Source organism: Anabrus simplex, chromosome 2 (genome assembly GCF_040414725.1).
Source record: "Anabrus simplex isolate iqAnaSimp1 chromosome 2, ASM4041472v1, whole genome shotgun sequence".
Lineage (NCBI taxonomy): Eukaryota > Metazoa > Arthropoda > Insecta > Orthoptera > Tettigoniidae > Anabrus > Anabrus simplex.
This window is the reverse complement of record NC_090266.1, coordinates 1076886419-1076901090: the sequence shown is the minus strand read 5'-3', so window position 1 is coordinate 1076901090 and position 14672 is coordinate 1076886419. Positions and strand designations below refer to the sequence as shown.

General features: G+C 36.0%; 1 protein-coding gene across 5 annotated transcripts in view; it reads right to left on the bottom strand.

Annotated features, from left to right (window-relative positions):
• The window catches only part of LOC136864710 (probable tRNA (uracil-O(2)-)-methyltransferase), a 148951-nt gene that overhangs the window by 71501 nt on the left and 62778 nt on the right, over positions 1-14672 (bottom strand). For all 5 annotated transcript variants that reach the window (XR_010859361.2, XR_010859362.2, XM_067142039.2 and 2 more), the window contains exon 3: positions 7919-8223. Coding sequence is in view for 3 of the 5 variants with exons in the window: in XM_067142039.2 (XP_066998140.1) it covers positions 7919-8223 (305 nt within the window). In the remaining 2 variants the exon portion in view is untranslated. The remainder of the gene's footprint in view (positions 1-7918; positions 8224-14672) is intronic.

Sequence of the window (14672 nt, the reverse complement as noted above, 5' to 3'; positions counted from 1 at the left end):
AAAATCAGTGTTCAACATGCTTGCCGATTACTGCTGGCACCTTATCACAGACATTTCGGAGATATCTTATAGGCGCAAGTCTTCAAGGAAAAAGTTTTAAGAAGGTAAGAATTTTTACTATATAAAGTCTTAATTGCAACATAAATACAATTTTAGAATACTTAATATATTTCTGTTGTGTATTTTGGATTATGGATTATTTGGGTTGAAATTACACCAAATATAATAATAGAAAATAATAAAAACCACAAATGAACAATAGTGAACTATGTAGCCTATGCAGTATTTTGTGGGAAAGTTCATCATGTCCCCTCAAATAACTGTTAGGTGATAGAGAAAAACGAGCTTTAGATTCGAAATCAGCATATGCAAATTAACTAAAATCGCATATTTTCATTTCTGAGTGAAAAAAGTTTAAATTTGTTGTAGTGTGTTATCGGAACCAGATGGGGGGAAAAAAAAAAGTAAATGATAAGTGGTTTGATGCTAATGAGGAAGAAATTAAGGCCGACTTTACCCTCTGCATTCTGATATCCCAGGCTCTAAGCCTCGCGTCCAATTATATTGGAGGGCCGATGACCTAGATGTTAGGTCCCTTAAAACAAGCAACCAACCAATTATATTGGAGCAAAGATAAACGTATTGAGACCTCAAAAAGTGTGAAGTGCCTCTATGTATACACAAATGTTTCGAGATTTACCATACAAAATCTTCGTTCTGACGCCAAATTTTGCTAGTGGCTTAATGTCGCACCGACACACATAGGTCTATTGGCGACAATGGGATAGGAAAGGGCTAGGAATTGGAAGGAATCAGCCGTGGCCTTAATTAACCCTTAGCTGACCGACAGTACGTGTAAGTACCAGCTATTAATTTGCCTCTTTACTCATAATGTTCGGTAGATATCGCGTCTGGAAGTTGTTAGAGCATCCGTGTATTTTCATTCTATAAGGCAAATGTAAAAACGTAATGTTGGGTAGCTTGTATTTGATTTCCTTGGTAACAGAAACTGTTGTTACCATGGTTATGGCCCTTGTTGAAAATGTAATGTATTTCATGATATCTGAACGATATTTCACATGACAAGACTTTCTGAAAATGTGTTTATTGTGAATATCGAACATTCTTTTAGTGTTCTAAATACTTTTCAACGAAATTTGAACAGTTTTGAGCGTAAATAGTGACTTTTATGTAAGTGTACTCCAGAGTACCGACGGTCTGTAAGAAGGCGCAATGTGTATATGAACATAATCTCAGATAATCACTGTCCACTTTGCGATAAACTGTTGAGTGACTTAGAATTTTTAATGCATTGATGGTAAATATGGCTATGTTTTTAAGTGATAATGAACTATTAGAAATTTTAGATGAAGATATTGAACTGAATAATAACTGTGACATTGATATTGAGCAAGAAGATGATGAAAGTGATTCGTTGTCGCTTGCCGCTTGCCGATATATGCGTTCACAATGTCTTTGATTACCTGTTTAGTGCTGAAATTGCTAGTCAGATAAGTAACAGCAATCAATGGTTCAGGAGGCAATTCTGTTCGCAGATTATCTCGGCCTGTTGCAAATGGAAGTGGCGTAACAGTGAGTGTAAATGGAAAAGTGGATGATGTGAGTACCAGCAAAGAGGATAGTGCCGATTTTCCGGCTAATGATACTGGTGGGAGTGGGAAAGACAATGCTGGGGGAATGAGTAGAAAATGGGAAACCTCCATGGCTCGGGCGGAAGTGCATCGGCCTATCACCGCTAGGTTCCGTGGTTCAAATCCCGGTCACTCCATGTGAGATTTGTGCTGGACAAAGCGGAGGCGGGACATGCTTTTCTCTGGGTACTCCGGGTTTCCCTGTCATCTTTCATTCCAGCAACACTCTCCAATATTATTTCATCTGTCAGTCATTAGTCATTGCCCCAGAGGAGTGCGACGGGACTCGGCAGCCGGCACAGTTCCTATCCTCGCCGCAAGATGGGGGCTTCATTCATTCCATCCCTGACCCGGTCAATGACTGCAACAAAGGTTATAGGTTTTCTTCTTCTTCAAGCATAAAATGGAAGAAAGTAGAGGAGGACACAATTACTCCTGAATATAATTTGCTACCTAGTGTAAAACAGAAAAGGTATTCCCCAAAATATGGCAGACAAGAAAATGTCTCGAGATGAGAGTGACCGCAGGATGTCAAATACTGGCATAGGATATTTCAAGTGGAAAGATACCAAATCTGTAACTCTTGCATCTAACATGCTAGACAACTTACCACTTTTTCCGGAGAAGAAAAGGATGGCACAAGGAAAGAAGTGATCTGCCCAGCAGTTGTTGCAGATTATAACTCTCATACGGGAGGGGCTGATTTGGCAGACAACTTAGGACAGTGTACGGACTTGACTGAAGATACAAGAAATGGTGGCACAGGCTCTTTTGGGGACTACTTGAAATAGCATTCATTGATGCATATGTGTGTTTTTTTTGTTTTTTTGTTTTCTTTGTGAGATGAAATACATGAAAAAATTCCACTTGGAGGGATGTTGATCTTGGATTATTGACTTTCAGTGACCCCAGGAAAACTTCAAAAAGAAAGTTTAGTGCTGAAAAACAACCAAGAAACAACAAAAGAAGAGGGAAAATCTCCTCCGTCGCCAAAGATGTCAGACTAGGAAACAAGGGCATTCAATGGCATATTTTCACAGCTGTACGGGCTAGGTGTGTATTCTGCAGTTTCCACCAGATACAATCTCGTCTCTACAGTAAATGTAGTCACCGCAATGTGCATTTGTGCTGTAATGAAAAAAGGAAATATTTCAATGTCTATCATGATGTAGCTAATCAATACGAATAACAGTGTGAACTGAAAGTTTTAAATATTCCTCTAATTTTGCAAATCAATTAGTTCATTAATTCATTAATTTTTACTAATTGTACATTTTAATTGTCTCTGGATTAATTTTCATACAACCTTAGTATTATTAATGTGAAAAATTAACTACAAAATGATAAATGTAGTATATTTTTGTATCTTGGAGAAAGGTTTTCAGCATGAAATATATATCTAAGTACTTATGTTGAACCAGCCTTCACAGGGACCGACGGTACTCTCAAGTACCATGTACGAAACACATAGAATTACAAAAAATTAAAAATGTTTAACACTTTATCGTATTCAAGTAACCCCTTTTCATTAGATCTTCAATGGAAAATTGTGTAAAAGTAGGAACAAAACACCCTTGGTCAGCTAAGGATTAAGGTACAGCCCCAGCATTTGCCTGGTGTGAAAATGGGAAACCACGGAAAACCATATTCAGGGCTGCCGACAGTGGGATTCGAACCCACTATCTCCCGGATGCAAGCTCACAGCTGCGCGGCCCTAACCGCACGGCCTACTCGGCTGGTGTTAATTTTTTATGAGTACAATTATTATGAATGCTTCACTGAAAATTGTGTGTGAAAATTTAGGTTGCTGTTCCATTTATTTCACAGCAGTATACAGTAATTCTGACCGGGTTGCTTACTCGTGTTGAGGGAGATTTAAATCTGATTTCTAAGAGAGTGCACAGGACCGTTACACCTGAAACGATTGGGTTGAACATAGAAAATTATCTTTCTACATCACAAGGAGTGTTAGGTGCATACCTAAATGAAGATATTTGGGAAAAAGTGAGGTCAAATTGTATGCCTTTTGGATTTTCACCACACAATATGTCTTTTATCAGCTTGATGAATTCAAAATCAGGATTTGAACGGATCACACTTTCTTCAACTTGTTCTCTGTTGTGATGATTGCAAACACTTTTTAATATCTTCAATAACTGCTTATGACTTGACAAGAGGTAGACCTTTAGTTTCCTATCTCGTTATTGCAGTAGGCAATTTGCCCAAATTTGATTTTATATAAATCAAGTCTTATTGCACATTCATCCTGTTGAATTCCATTTACACATCTTTAAATCTTTAATGCAAGCAGCGTCATCTATTGGAAAACTGACTGTGACCTAAAGCTGAAATAAATAATTGATGTAAGCGATATTACACCTTATCTATGGCATTAAGTTCATTGATAATAATTTTTTTAAATATCAATAACTTTACTATTTCACCTATAGTCCAGATAAATGATTTCTTACCGACCTAACCACTTCAAAATTTTCGCAGTAAAAGACTGCAGCATTTAGCCAGGTACCCCATTTCATTAGAATAGGCTGTGGTAACAAAGGCAGATCTTGTAAGCTCTCTCTATGTACAGCAACAAGACAACAAGAGCAGGAGCTTTCAGGAACACCTTTAATATGCAAATATTGTCAATATATGATTTAGAATATTACGTTATCGCTTTTCAGTATACTATTTAATTAATCCTGGAGTTTATTCAACACTACTTCCATTTTATGCATTTATTCACTTTCTTTGTGGAAAAAAAATTGGTGCATTCACGTTCTTACACTTAAGACATATTGTTTCTGCCACACCACACAGCGCATGGGCTCACCATGCTTCAGATTAGTGTAAAATACTTTATGGGTTTTTCCACCATTCACATGTATGGCACAGCTTCAGTCATTAGGAAAACCCTACCCTTATCTAAATTATTTGGCCACAAAATTCCTGAAATTATCAATAAAAGTATTATAATTAAAACACAATGTACAAAACTTTGTACGATCATTTACTAAAATTAATGTGACTACTCACACATTCCTTCATTGAAGAAATTTGAAATTGAAGAGTGGTTTTGTTTTCTGTAAAACTTTGCATCACACAAAATGAGCTTGACCAGGTCCAGTCTCACTTAACTTGCAACTATCAAATTCACAACATACTAACCTGCTGAGTCTGTTGTTTTGTCCACAGAAGCCCATATGTTTGAATCACCCAAGTTGTTTTGAATTTTATCCAAAACATACTTAGTGAAATCTTAAATAAAATATATTCATGTAAACAAAGAAAGTTTGAAGTTATATCCTTCCAAAAATGAATTTTGTATTACCGTACCAAATAACTTTAATTTGATATCACGCAAAAAGTCGCGTGAATAAATTAATAAAAATCTGCCTTTCTCATACCGTACCTCTGCATATAATATTGGAAGTTATATTCTTAAGGCTGTTGGATCTGGAATATCATGTTTCATATACTTCTGTGATGTGACTACGGAATTTGCCAGAGCATCATACAAATCCATAAAAAATTAATGCGATTACTCACACATTCCTTCACTGAAGAAATTTGAAATTGAAGAATGGTTTTGTTTTCTGTAAAACTTTGCATCACACAAAATGTGCATGTACCTGTGCATATAATATTGGAAGATATATTCTTAAGGCTGTTGGATCTGGAATATCATGTTTCATATACTTCTGTGATGTGACTATGGAATTTGCCAGTTTTCAAGTCATATATCTGCCCCCAACAGAGCATCACACAAATCCATAAAAAATGACTTTGGGCCTGGATTAGCTGGTGTATTTAGTAATAAATGTTTGGACATATTCCTTTCTGGTTTCTTTTCATTGTTTTATTTTTGCAATGTGTGAAACTAAAGTTATATGTTGATCAACTTGGAATATTTAAAAAAATGAAATGTACAAACAAAACATGTATTTTTCTATGTGTGCATTTCCAGAAATAGTAAATCAAAATAAAGTGGGTCACTGATCAGTATAAGGTGCTAATAGAATTTTTTTAAAAATAAACTATTAAAGAAAAGTAATAAAAAGTACAGGTACGTACATCTCTATTGCAACAATCAAAATAAACTACATTGCCATCCGTTCTTAGAAAATCCTTTTCCTCAATCCATTTAAGACATGAGGCTTCTTCTTACACTTTTAACAGACAGCATGAAAACATCGCTTTACAACACAGTTCATCACTAAATTACAATCTGAATCATTCTGCTTCCCAACTGCCTTATTTCTTTCAATTATTCTGGACTCAAACGTGTGAAAGCAAAAGTTCCAGATAGTAAATTCCAGGATAACAATGGAAGAGGGTTGAGTATAAATCCAAGGTTTGTGAGCCGCTATCTCAGTAATACGGCATCACAGAAGTATAGTTCAAGCTTTGTTTTGTTCGTCTAACATAGAATAAAACACGAGCCAAAACACAATTTACGGTTCAGTTTATAACAATTTATACTTGGACACCTTATTTCTAAGAATTACAGTGGTCAACATAGGAATTTCTGGCCTCCATCAATGTTTACTCAAGCAACAGATAAAAAAGTGCTTGGCTAATTTGTTTATAGGAACTCTATGTATCTAATTTTGGCTGTCAGGTAGGATGCTAGGAATACATTCCCTTTCTCTCAGTCTCTCAACAATAGACAATTAACGTGTAAAAGCAGTCCCAAATTCTGCAAACCAATATTCACAAAAAGGCACCATCACACAAGTTAACGTTATACGAGTATATTCTTCAAAGTCAGAAGAAAAGTCACATCATGCATTGTAAATGTCCAAATATTTGCTAATAAATAGGAAAATCTACAAATTTGCATTATGCATGAACTTTCTGCTAAAAAGGCCAAAACATGCAAAGATGCATGTAAAAAGAATGATTATTTGGGATCATTAAGTCATAAAATGAATATTTGCAAAGTTTGAGAAGCGTAACCAGGTTATTGAAAAACATGCATTTGCACGGAAATCTGGGCACTAGTAATAAGCGAGCAGTAACATGTAATATGTTGCATGAACAGTAACATATATTGGCAAATACTGTAATGACACAAGATTTCTTTTCTTTTTTTCTCTCTCCTATAAGGATTAGAAAATATTTCTTTTTGTTTATTATAATTAACTTGTTAATTCAATTTAGATATAACTTCATGTAATAAAACTAATTACGAATGACAGAAAATTTCCTTTCAGTATTACATAAAGTACAAGGTGAAAATAGCCAGGCTGAGTAGCGACTGTAGACTGCTGGCCTTGCAGGAAGAAAAAGTACAAAAGTATCCTTATGCACACATGTTGCCAGAAGTGCGTTTCGATGAGGTATCCCACTGCCTCAAAAAAAAAAAAAAGAAAAGGAAGAGTGGTGCATGCAATGTGGTAAAGAGACCAGGAAACAGTGCAAAAAATGTAATGTTGGCTGCCAAGTCCTTTGCTTTGAGGCATTTCACTCACGCTACTGTATAATAGATGGGATTGCAAAAAAACAGAGTGTGGCCTCAAAACGCAGACTAAACTCTTCTAAAGTTCTATTAGCAGTTACGCATTTTTATTATTTGCAGAGTGACCATACTTGCTCAAAATTTGGTATTATGTGTATACAAAATAATAGAAACGAATGTTGTCCTTTTGTTTTGAAACAGTGTGCATTCTAAATTGAGACCAAACTGTTCCTGAGTTATGTTTTAAATAATGTATTCCATAATTTTTATAGTGCTAATTCAGCACCTGTATGAATAATACTTAACCAAATTCTAGATTATTACATTCATATGAGTTTAAAATGTGAAGAAATGAACCTTCATTAAAGATCTCTTTTACCCTACCCATCCACGCTCACTGTAGACATATGCTAACATGGAAAATCTCCAGGAAAATATGTTAATGAAACCTAAATTCACCATACCCCATTCATTTAGGTTAAAAACAACTGGCCTAAGGAAATATATTGCAATATTCCATAGAAAAATAAAGTGGACAATTATGGGTTAATGAAGAAGACTTTTACTGTGTGAAACATCACTAATAAATACTAAGAGCACACAAGCTGAATATCATAGATTTCTGCACCCCAACCTTTACTCTCACAGTCTCTGCATTAAGTCGCATTTGAGGAAGAGGATGGTTACTTTAAAGTTCATCGGTCAGTAGGAAAAAGAAAACATCTTCATTTCTACCTATTTTACAGCAACTTGTCTAGATACTTGCAGTATACTAGTATCTTGGTCCCATTACATGTAAACTCACCTCAACCATTTTCTGCCCATACTTCTTCTTTAAATCCTGGTACAACAAGGTATATCGATCAACTGAAACCAAGGAAAGTGATGGTATGTTTTGATCAATTGTACACTCTGCCCATTTCTCAATCTTAGGAAACACACTTTTCATCAACCAGGAGATGTAAGGATTCTCAGCCAATTCATCAACATGTGCAACCAACTGAATCTCGCCTTCCACAAACTGGAAAGTATATGGTGTCTCCAGAATAAAAATATGCTGCTTATGCTCTTGGTGCAGACTGAAAAATGTTGCTTTACAATGCACTTCATCTGGAAACAAAATTGTAATAAATGCAACAGAAAAATTCTCAAAGTATTACACAAGATACCACTTAAGCTAAATTTTAAAATGATTATACAATTTTCCACCTTTTGTAATTTGTCAGTCAAATACGATCAGCAAAACATATGAATTTGGCACAAATACAGGATGAATCACCTACAACTACCACCACAAATATTTCTGAAAAAAAGAAAAAAAGATGTGCAAGTGATGTGCCGTTTTCACAGAATGGGAGTACAGTATATATTGGATCTCACAAACATAGCCCATATAGCTATTCCAACGATGCCCAGAAAGTGGCTTCTGAGCACTACGTTTAAGGTTTTTTAATGTTTTGTGTCCTGTAATACAGATTACATTAAATACTTTGTGGTATTACATAGAAGGAAGTTGTTCAGGATAGACTAGAGACATTGGTATTTATAAATGTGGAAAAAGTCAACATGACCCCAGTGTACAGTGAATAGAAAGAATACAGTGCTTTCGTTCAACATGTACATAGAGATATCCTGATAGAAATCAACCATATGGAAGCCTATTTATGAATTTCTATAATCAATTATGTGAAACTGGTAGTGCTACACCTCGTAAACTTTCCCGAAAACAATGAACGACTGAAAAAGAGGGTGAAATTAACGTTCTAGCAGCTGTTCCTATACAGCCCCACATTAGCTCCCATGCTATCATAAGGGAAAGTGGCATTAGTCAGGCAAGTTTACTAAGTATTCTGTACACTCATAGGTTCCACCTCTATCATGTCTCCCTCTATCAAGAACTCCATGGAAACTATTTTTAGAATCATGTCCATTTTTGTGTAGGAATATTAACACTAGGACACCCGAAGGTCGGTAAATTTGACCCAACCAGGTATTGTAATGTATGTCTACTTTCTTCCCTTCAAATGGTTATAGAAACTTCACCTCTTTATAACTTTTGCTCTTTTGTTAGGGGTACTAAACCTGCATAAAAATATATCAATATAAACGAGAGAGAGAGAGAGAGAGAGAGAGAGAGAGAGAGAAGGGGGATCTATATTTTAATTTTATGCTTCTGAACAACATTGACATTTTTTGTGCAGCATTACACAACAATGTGCAAATAACAGCAATGCACAATATCTGCAAGTAATGGTACTGGAGAAATTGTTAGTAACTGGACAATTCCTAGCGGAGGTACTCCTGGATCTTTACCTCAGCAAGCAGCTCCTAATGGCACAATATGGATGGAACAACAGTCGAATGTAAACCTACCTGGAAGACGTCCTAAACACATTATTCAGAGGGAATAACACCCTGTGCCAAAACAATGTAAGTAATGACGGTGTGGTTAGTGCACGACCTTTATTTATATCAAAGTTGATACTGCAACATATTCAGAAATGTACTGTAACCAAGGCATACAGTGTTAGGAAGCTGTAGTTGGTCTTTAACCATTGGAAGCTTTTATTGCCATTATGGACGCCCGAGGTATCAGTGGCTGGAAGACCACAGAGTTCCACTAGCTTAGGATTAGATTCATGGGGTCTGTCTTTCAATAGAGAGTCCATGAGCAGGAACAAAATTTGTGAGGTAATGAAATTTTTGAGATTTGATATATAACGTACTTGTGCCGCTCGATTACAGGTAAACAAATATGCACTCATTTCTAAAATATGGAATGAATTCATACAGAACTTTAAATTCTCTATAAAACCTGGAACAAATATTGCAATATTAATGAACAGTTAGTTCCTAGTAAAGCTAGTTCCCAATACACATTTCTTGGATTCCAAGCCTAACAAGTATGGACAAAAGTTTTGGTTCACACTGGATGTTGATTTGAAATATATTCTAAATGGTCCTCCCATATCTGGAAAAGGACAATGTTGGACCTGAGACTGAACGAGTATCTGATTACTAGGGCAAGGCATTTAATGACCAAAAAATAGCAAGAAAATGCAAAATAAAAAATGCATTTATGACCTAAAAATGGTTTTAAAATGACACAAAATTTGAAAAAAATGACCAATAAATTAATCGTAAGTCACTTATTTATTAATCCTTTAAGAAACAATTAGCTGATTTGAGAGAGAATTTTAATGGATGACAATGCATTAAGTTAAAATTATTTTTGTTACTAATAAAGTAAATACCACTTTGCACCCCTGGTGAAAAAAAATGAAATATTTTAGAACTGGCATATTCTTCAAATACTCTCCTAGCAAATAGGTGTCATTTAATTAACAAAGAATATTTAAGAAAACAAACTTCAGTGGCTGTTTACAATAAATTCGAATTGAAATGCACAATAAAAACTTTGCGTAGGTTCTCAAATGAAAACGATTGCCTATTGTCTGCAAGTAACGATTTGTACATGGAAAAGCTTCTCTCTACCTTAACTGAAACAATTGGTGCATACTGAAAACAAGCAATATCTCCTGGATTCAATTTACAGTCGGTAAGAGAAAAATTTTCACCCCACAATGCTTTGCCAATAGAACACAAAGTTTTATAACCATTGTTCTTTTGCAACACCTTATTCAATTTCATGGATACAACTTCACTCACTTTACCACACACATAATTCAGATCATTCACAACTTTATACACAATTTGCAGCTGCTCCACTAGTGGCACTTGGGATTTTTCTAGAGCACTTATTGCATTAGGAAGGGATCCGAAATTTGTTTTTATTTCTTTGTCAGCCAAGAGCTCCTGGGTTGTTTTTATTGATCCAGCCTCAGTTTTGTTGAAGGAATCGACCACTTTCTTTACAACTTCAAAGTTCTCGCAGTAATAACAACAAGCCTCAATCCACGTTCCCCATCTCGTCAAAACAGGTGAAAAGGGCAAGGGAATTTCAAGAGCTTCTGTTTTGAATGCTAGAACTCTAGATGGGGCTTTTAAAAACACTTTCTTTATGCGCCCAATTAACTTGTCAACTTCAGGAAAATTATGTCTACCTCTTCCGCGGTCCGACGTAACGCATGGGCTAGGCATGTGACATGCAACATTTTCGAGAAGAGCGCTTGTAACGAATTTGCAGCCTTTACCTCGTAGGGTGCTGCATCTGTTATTAAAAGCAGCACATTGTCATTCCGAATGCCATCGGGCCACAATAGCCTCAAAGACTGGTCAAACAGTTTGCTAATTGTTGACCAGTTAGCTTTGTCCAATTGCTCACAATGTAGTAGAAATGGTTCTCCAGCATTCCCTGCTTCCAGGACGCCTACAATAACGTTGGCTATATATCGTCCCATACTGTCTGTTGTTTCATCTATGCATACCCATATGTTTCCGTCTCCTACCCTTATCCTTATTTCTTGTAACGTTTTGTCATAGCATCTTCCAACGTAGGTTCTTCTTAATGTTCTGGGATCTGGTACAGATTTTCCAGTCTCCTCTTCTAAGAATGTACGCAGCTTTGGATGGTTCAATTTGTACAGTGGAATATCGGCGCATAAAAATGCTGTACACAGTTTCTCACAAAATGGAGAAAATGTTGAAGATTCACCCAGTAGTGTCTGGTGTAAGCCATGGTTTCTTTTATCTTCAAGTCGCTGCACACCACGATTATGTTTTTCTCGCGACACATGTTCAACTGTAAACTTCTTTTCTGCTGAAACTCGCACATCACACACTTTGCAAGATAATATTTTCCCATCAGTGGAAAATATATTTTCTCCATATTGTGTAACAAATTGTTTTAATTTAACAATTGTACTTCCTTTAACTTTGGGCATCTTACAGTACTTGTCAACAAAGAATTCACTCGACTCTCAGCACGCGGGCAACCGACTTCCTTCTTATCTAGCTGAAGATAAGGAGCAATGCCCAGCTTGGGCGAGTCCATTATGCGTCTTACATATAGGGGAAGGTGGTACTGCTTATAGTATGTTTTCTTGGAAGTGCAATCGAGTTGAAAATACTCTTTCCTTGAAAACTAGAGGCAGCAGGGTATGTTGCAAGTCTACGTTCTTTCTTGAGCAAGTTATTTGTCTAAGTTAAACATAATAGACAAGTATTGTAAACATAAATAATATTAATTAAATATCCAAATATAACGAATATAACACTTCCCAGAAAACAATTAAAAATGCCAAAAATGACCATAAATTGCTCCAAAAATGACCTATCTCTTGTAAACGACAAAAAATGAAAAAATGCCGTAACAAATTGCCCTTATTTAATCAGTCAATTCATGAAACATATGTACATATACTCAAGCTATATTTTGGCCTTCATAAAAAAAAAAGATGCAAAATCATCAAATGCCTTGCCTACTGATTACGTTGTGATGAAACTTATGGAACCTTATTTGTCTAAAGGTTGATACATTAACAAATGACAATTATTTCGCATATTTACATCTAGCCAAGGAACCGAAGGCAAAGTCAACTACCACTGTAGGTACAGTAAATAGAGTCAGGAGAGAAAATCTATCAAAACAATAAAAATCTCCATTGCATAGTACCACAATACTGAAGCATGATGATGTTACCTTGACCGTATATCAAGGGGAAAAGGCGAAAAATGTACTAGTAATGAGCTCCCTCCATTATTCAGTGAATTCAAAACCAATGAAAAGAAACTCCTGAAACAATACATTATTATAATGGAACACAGTATGGGGAAGAGACTGTGGAAAATTGAGTAGACTACACTAAAAAGGCTTCATTCAGAAAGTAGCCTATAAACACATTATTATTATTATTATTATTATTATTATTATTATTATTATTATTATTATTATTATTATTATTATTATTATTATTATTATTATTATTATTATATGTGAATGGTCCCTTTTGGAACACATGAAGCTTTATTTATGATTTCTTTTTGTTAGGATCCAGGATGCTTTCATCTGTTGACTAAATATCCTTTTCCGTTCTTCCATCCACTTGGTACCTGCTCTTTTTGGTACTTCATTCTCTGGAGTAACTTCCCACTTGTCAATTTTCTTTCTATATATATTTCGATTCAAAATGTCTTCAGGTTGAATTTGTGCATTCTTCATGTCTACTTTTGTTTGTTGTATCCAAGGGAAATTCTTCAGTTTATCAACTCTTTGAAGAACTTGGTGGGTTAGTCTATTTTCTGGAAGCCTCTTAACATGTCCATAAAATTTCAACCTTCTTTTCCTGATGTCTGCCGCAATATTAGATAATTTTTCTGTGGATTTCCTGGTTTGGAGGCGGTACCCTTCTCCCGTGTGTCTTGGTCCTAAAATTTTCCTCATGATTTTTCGCTCTTCTTTTAGGATATTTTCCAGCTCGCCCTTTCTATGAAGCGTTAGAGTTTCCCCTGCATATAAAGCCTCAGGTTTGATTACAGTAATGTAATGTTTAATCTTAACGTGGAGAGACATACATTTTTTGTTGTAGATTTCTCTTGTTCTCCCATAAGCTCTTCTGAGTGTTTGGACACGGTTGTTTTGGGCTATTTTCTCTTGTCTGGTCGGTTCGAGAATTTCGCCCAGGTATTTGAAGTGAGGGACTCTGTTGATTTTTCTGTATTTTGTATTGAGACTATGGATGTCTAGTTTTGCACAGAAAAATTCAGTTTTCTGGAAGGAGATATGAAGTCCGACCTTTCTGGCACATTCTTGGAGAATTTCAACTTGCTTTATTGCTGTGACTTCATCACTGGACAAAAGGACCAAGTCATCCACGAAGGCTAAGCATGGAATTTCAAGCTTGTTTCTTCGTGTCCTGATGTTTACTGGGTTCCAGCTATTTTGTGCTTTCAGTTCTTTTCCCCATTCCCTCATCACCTTATCTAGGACGAGGTTGAAGAGGAGGGGTGACAGTCCATCTCCTTGCTGGACACCAGTTTTTATCAGGATTTCATCTGAGATTTTTCCCATGAATTTCACTCTTGACTTCGTATCAGTGAGGGTCTGTTTGGTCAAGTTTAGCGTTTTGGAGTCTAGTCCCTGTTCTTTCAGGATGTTGAACAGAGATTGACGATCAATTGAATCATAAGCCTTCTTGAAATCTACGAAGGTACAGATGATTGGAAGGTTTCTGAGGGCCCTGAATTTTAGAGCGGTTTTGAGGTTGAAGATCTGTTGAATGCACGATCTGTGAGGGCGGAACCCAGCTTGATATTCACCAATCTTATGCTCCAGTTGTTTTTGTATTCTTTTTAACAGGCATGCAGAGAAAATTTTGTAGCCAACTTCAAAGAGGGAGATTCCCCTATAGTTGTTCACATCAGTTTTGTCTCCTTTTTTGTGAAGTGGATGAATTAAGGCACATTTCCAGTCTTCTGGGAATTTTTCGTTTTTCCAAGATTTTCTGTATGATTTCTGTAAATTCGAGTGAATTTGGACCAAGATTCTTAAGGAATTCTGCAACAATCCTGTCTCTTCCTGAGGTTCTGTTGTTCTTTAGTCGTTTAATGTGGCTCTGAATTTCTTCCTGGTTTGGTGGAGGTGATTCTGGGTGAGTGAA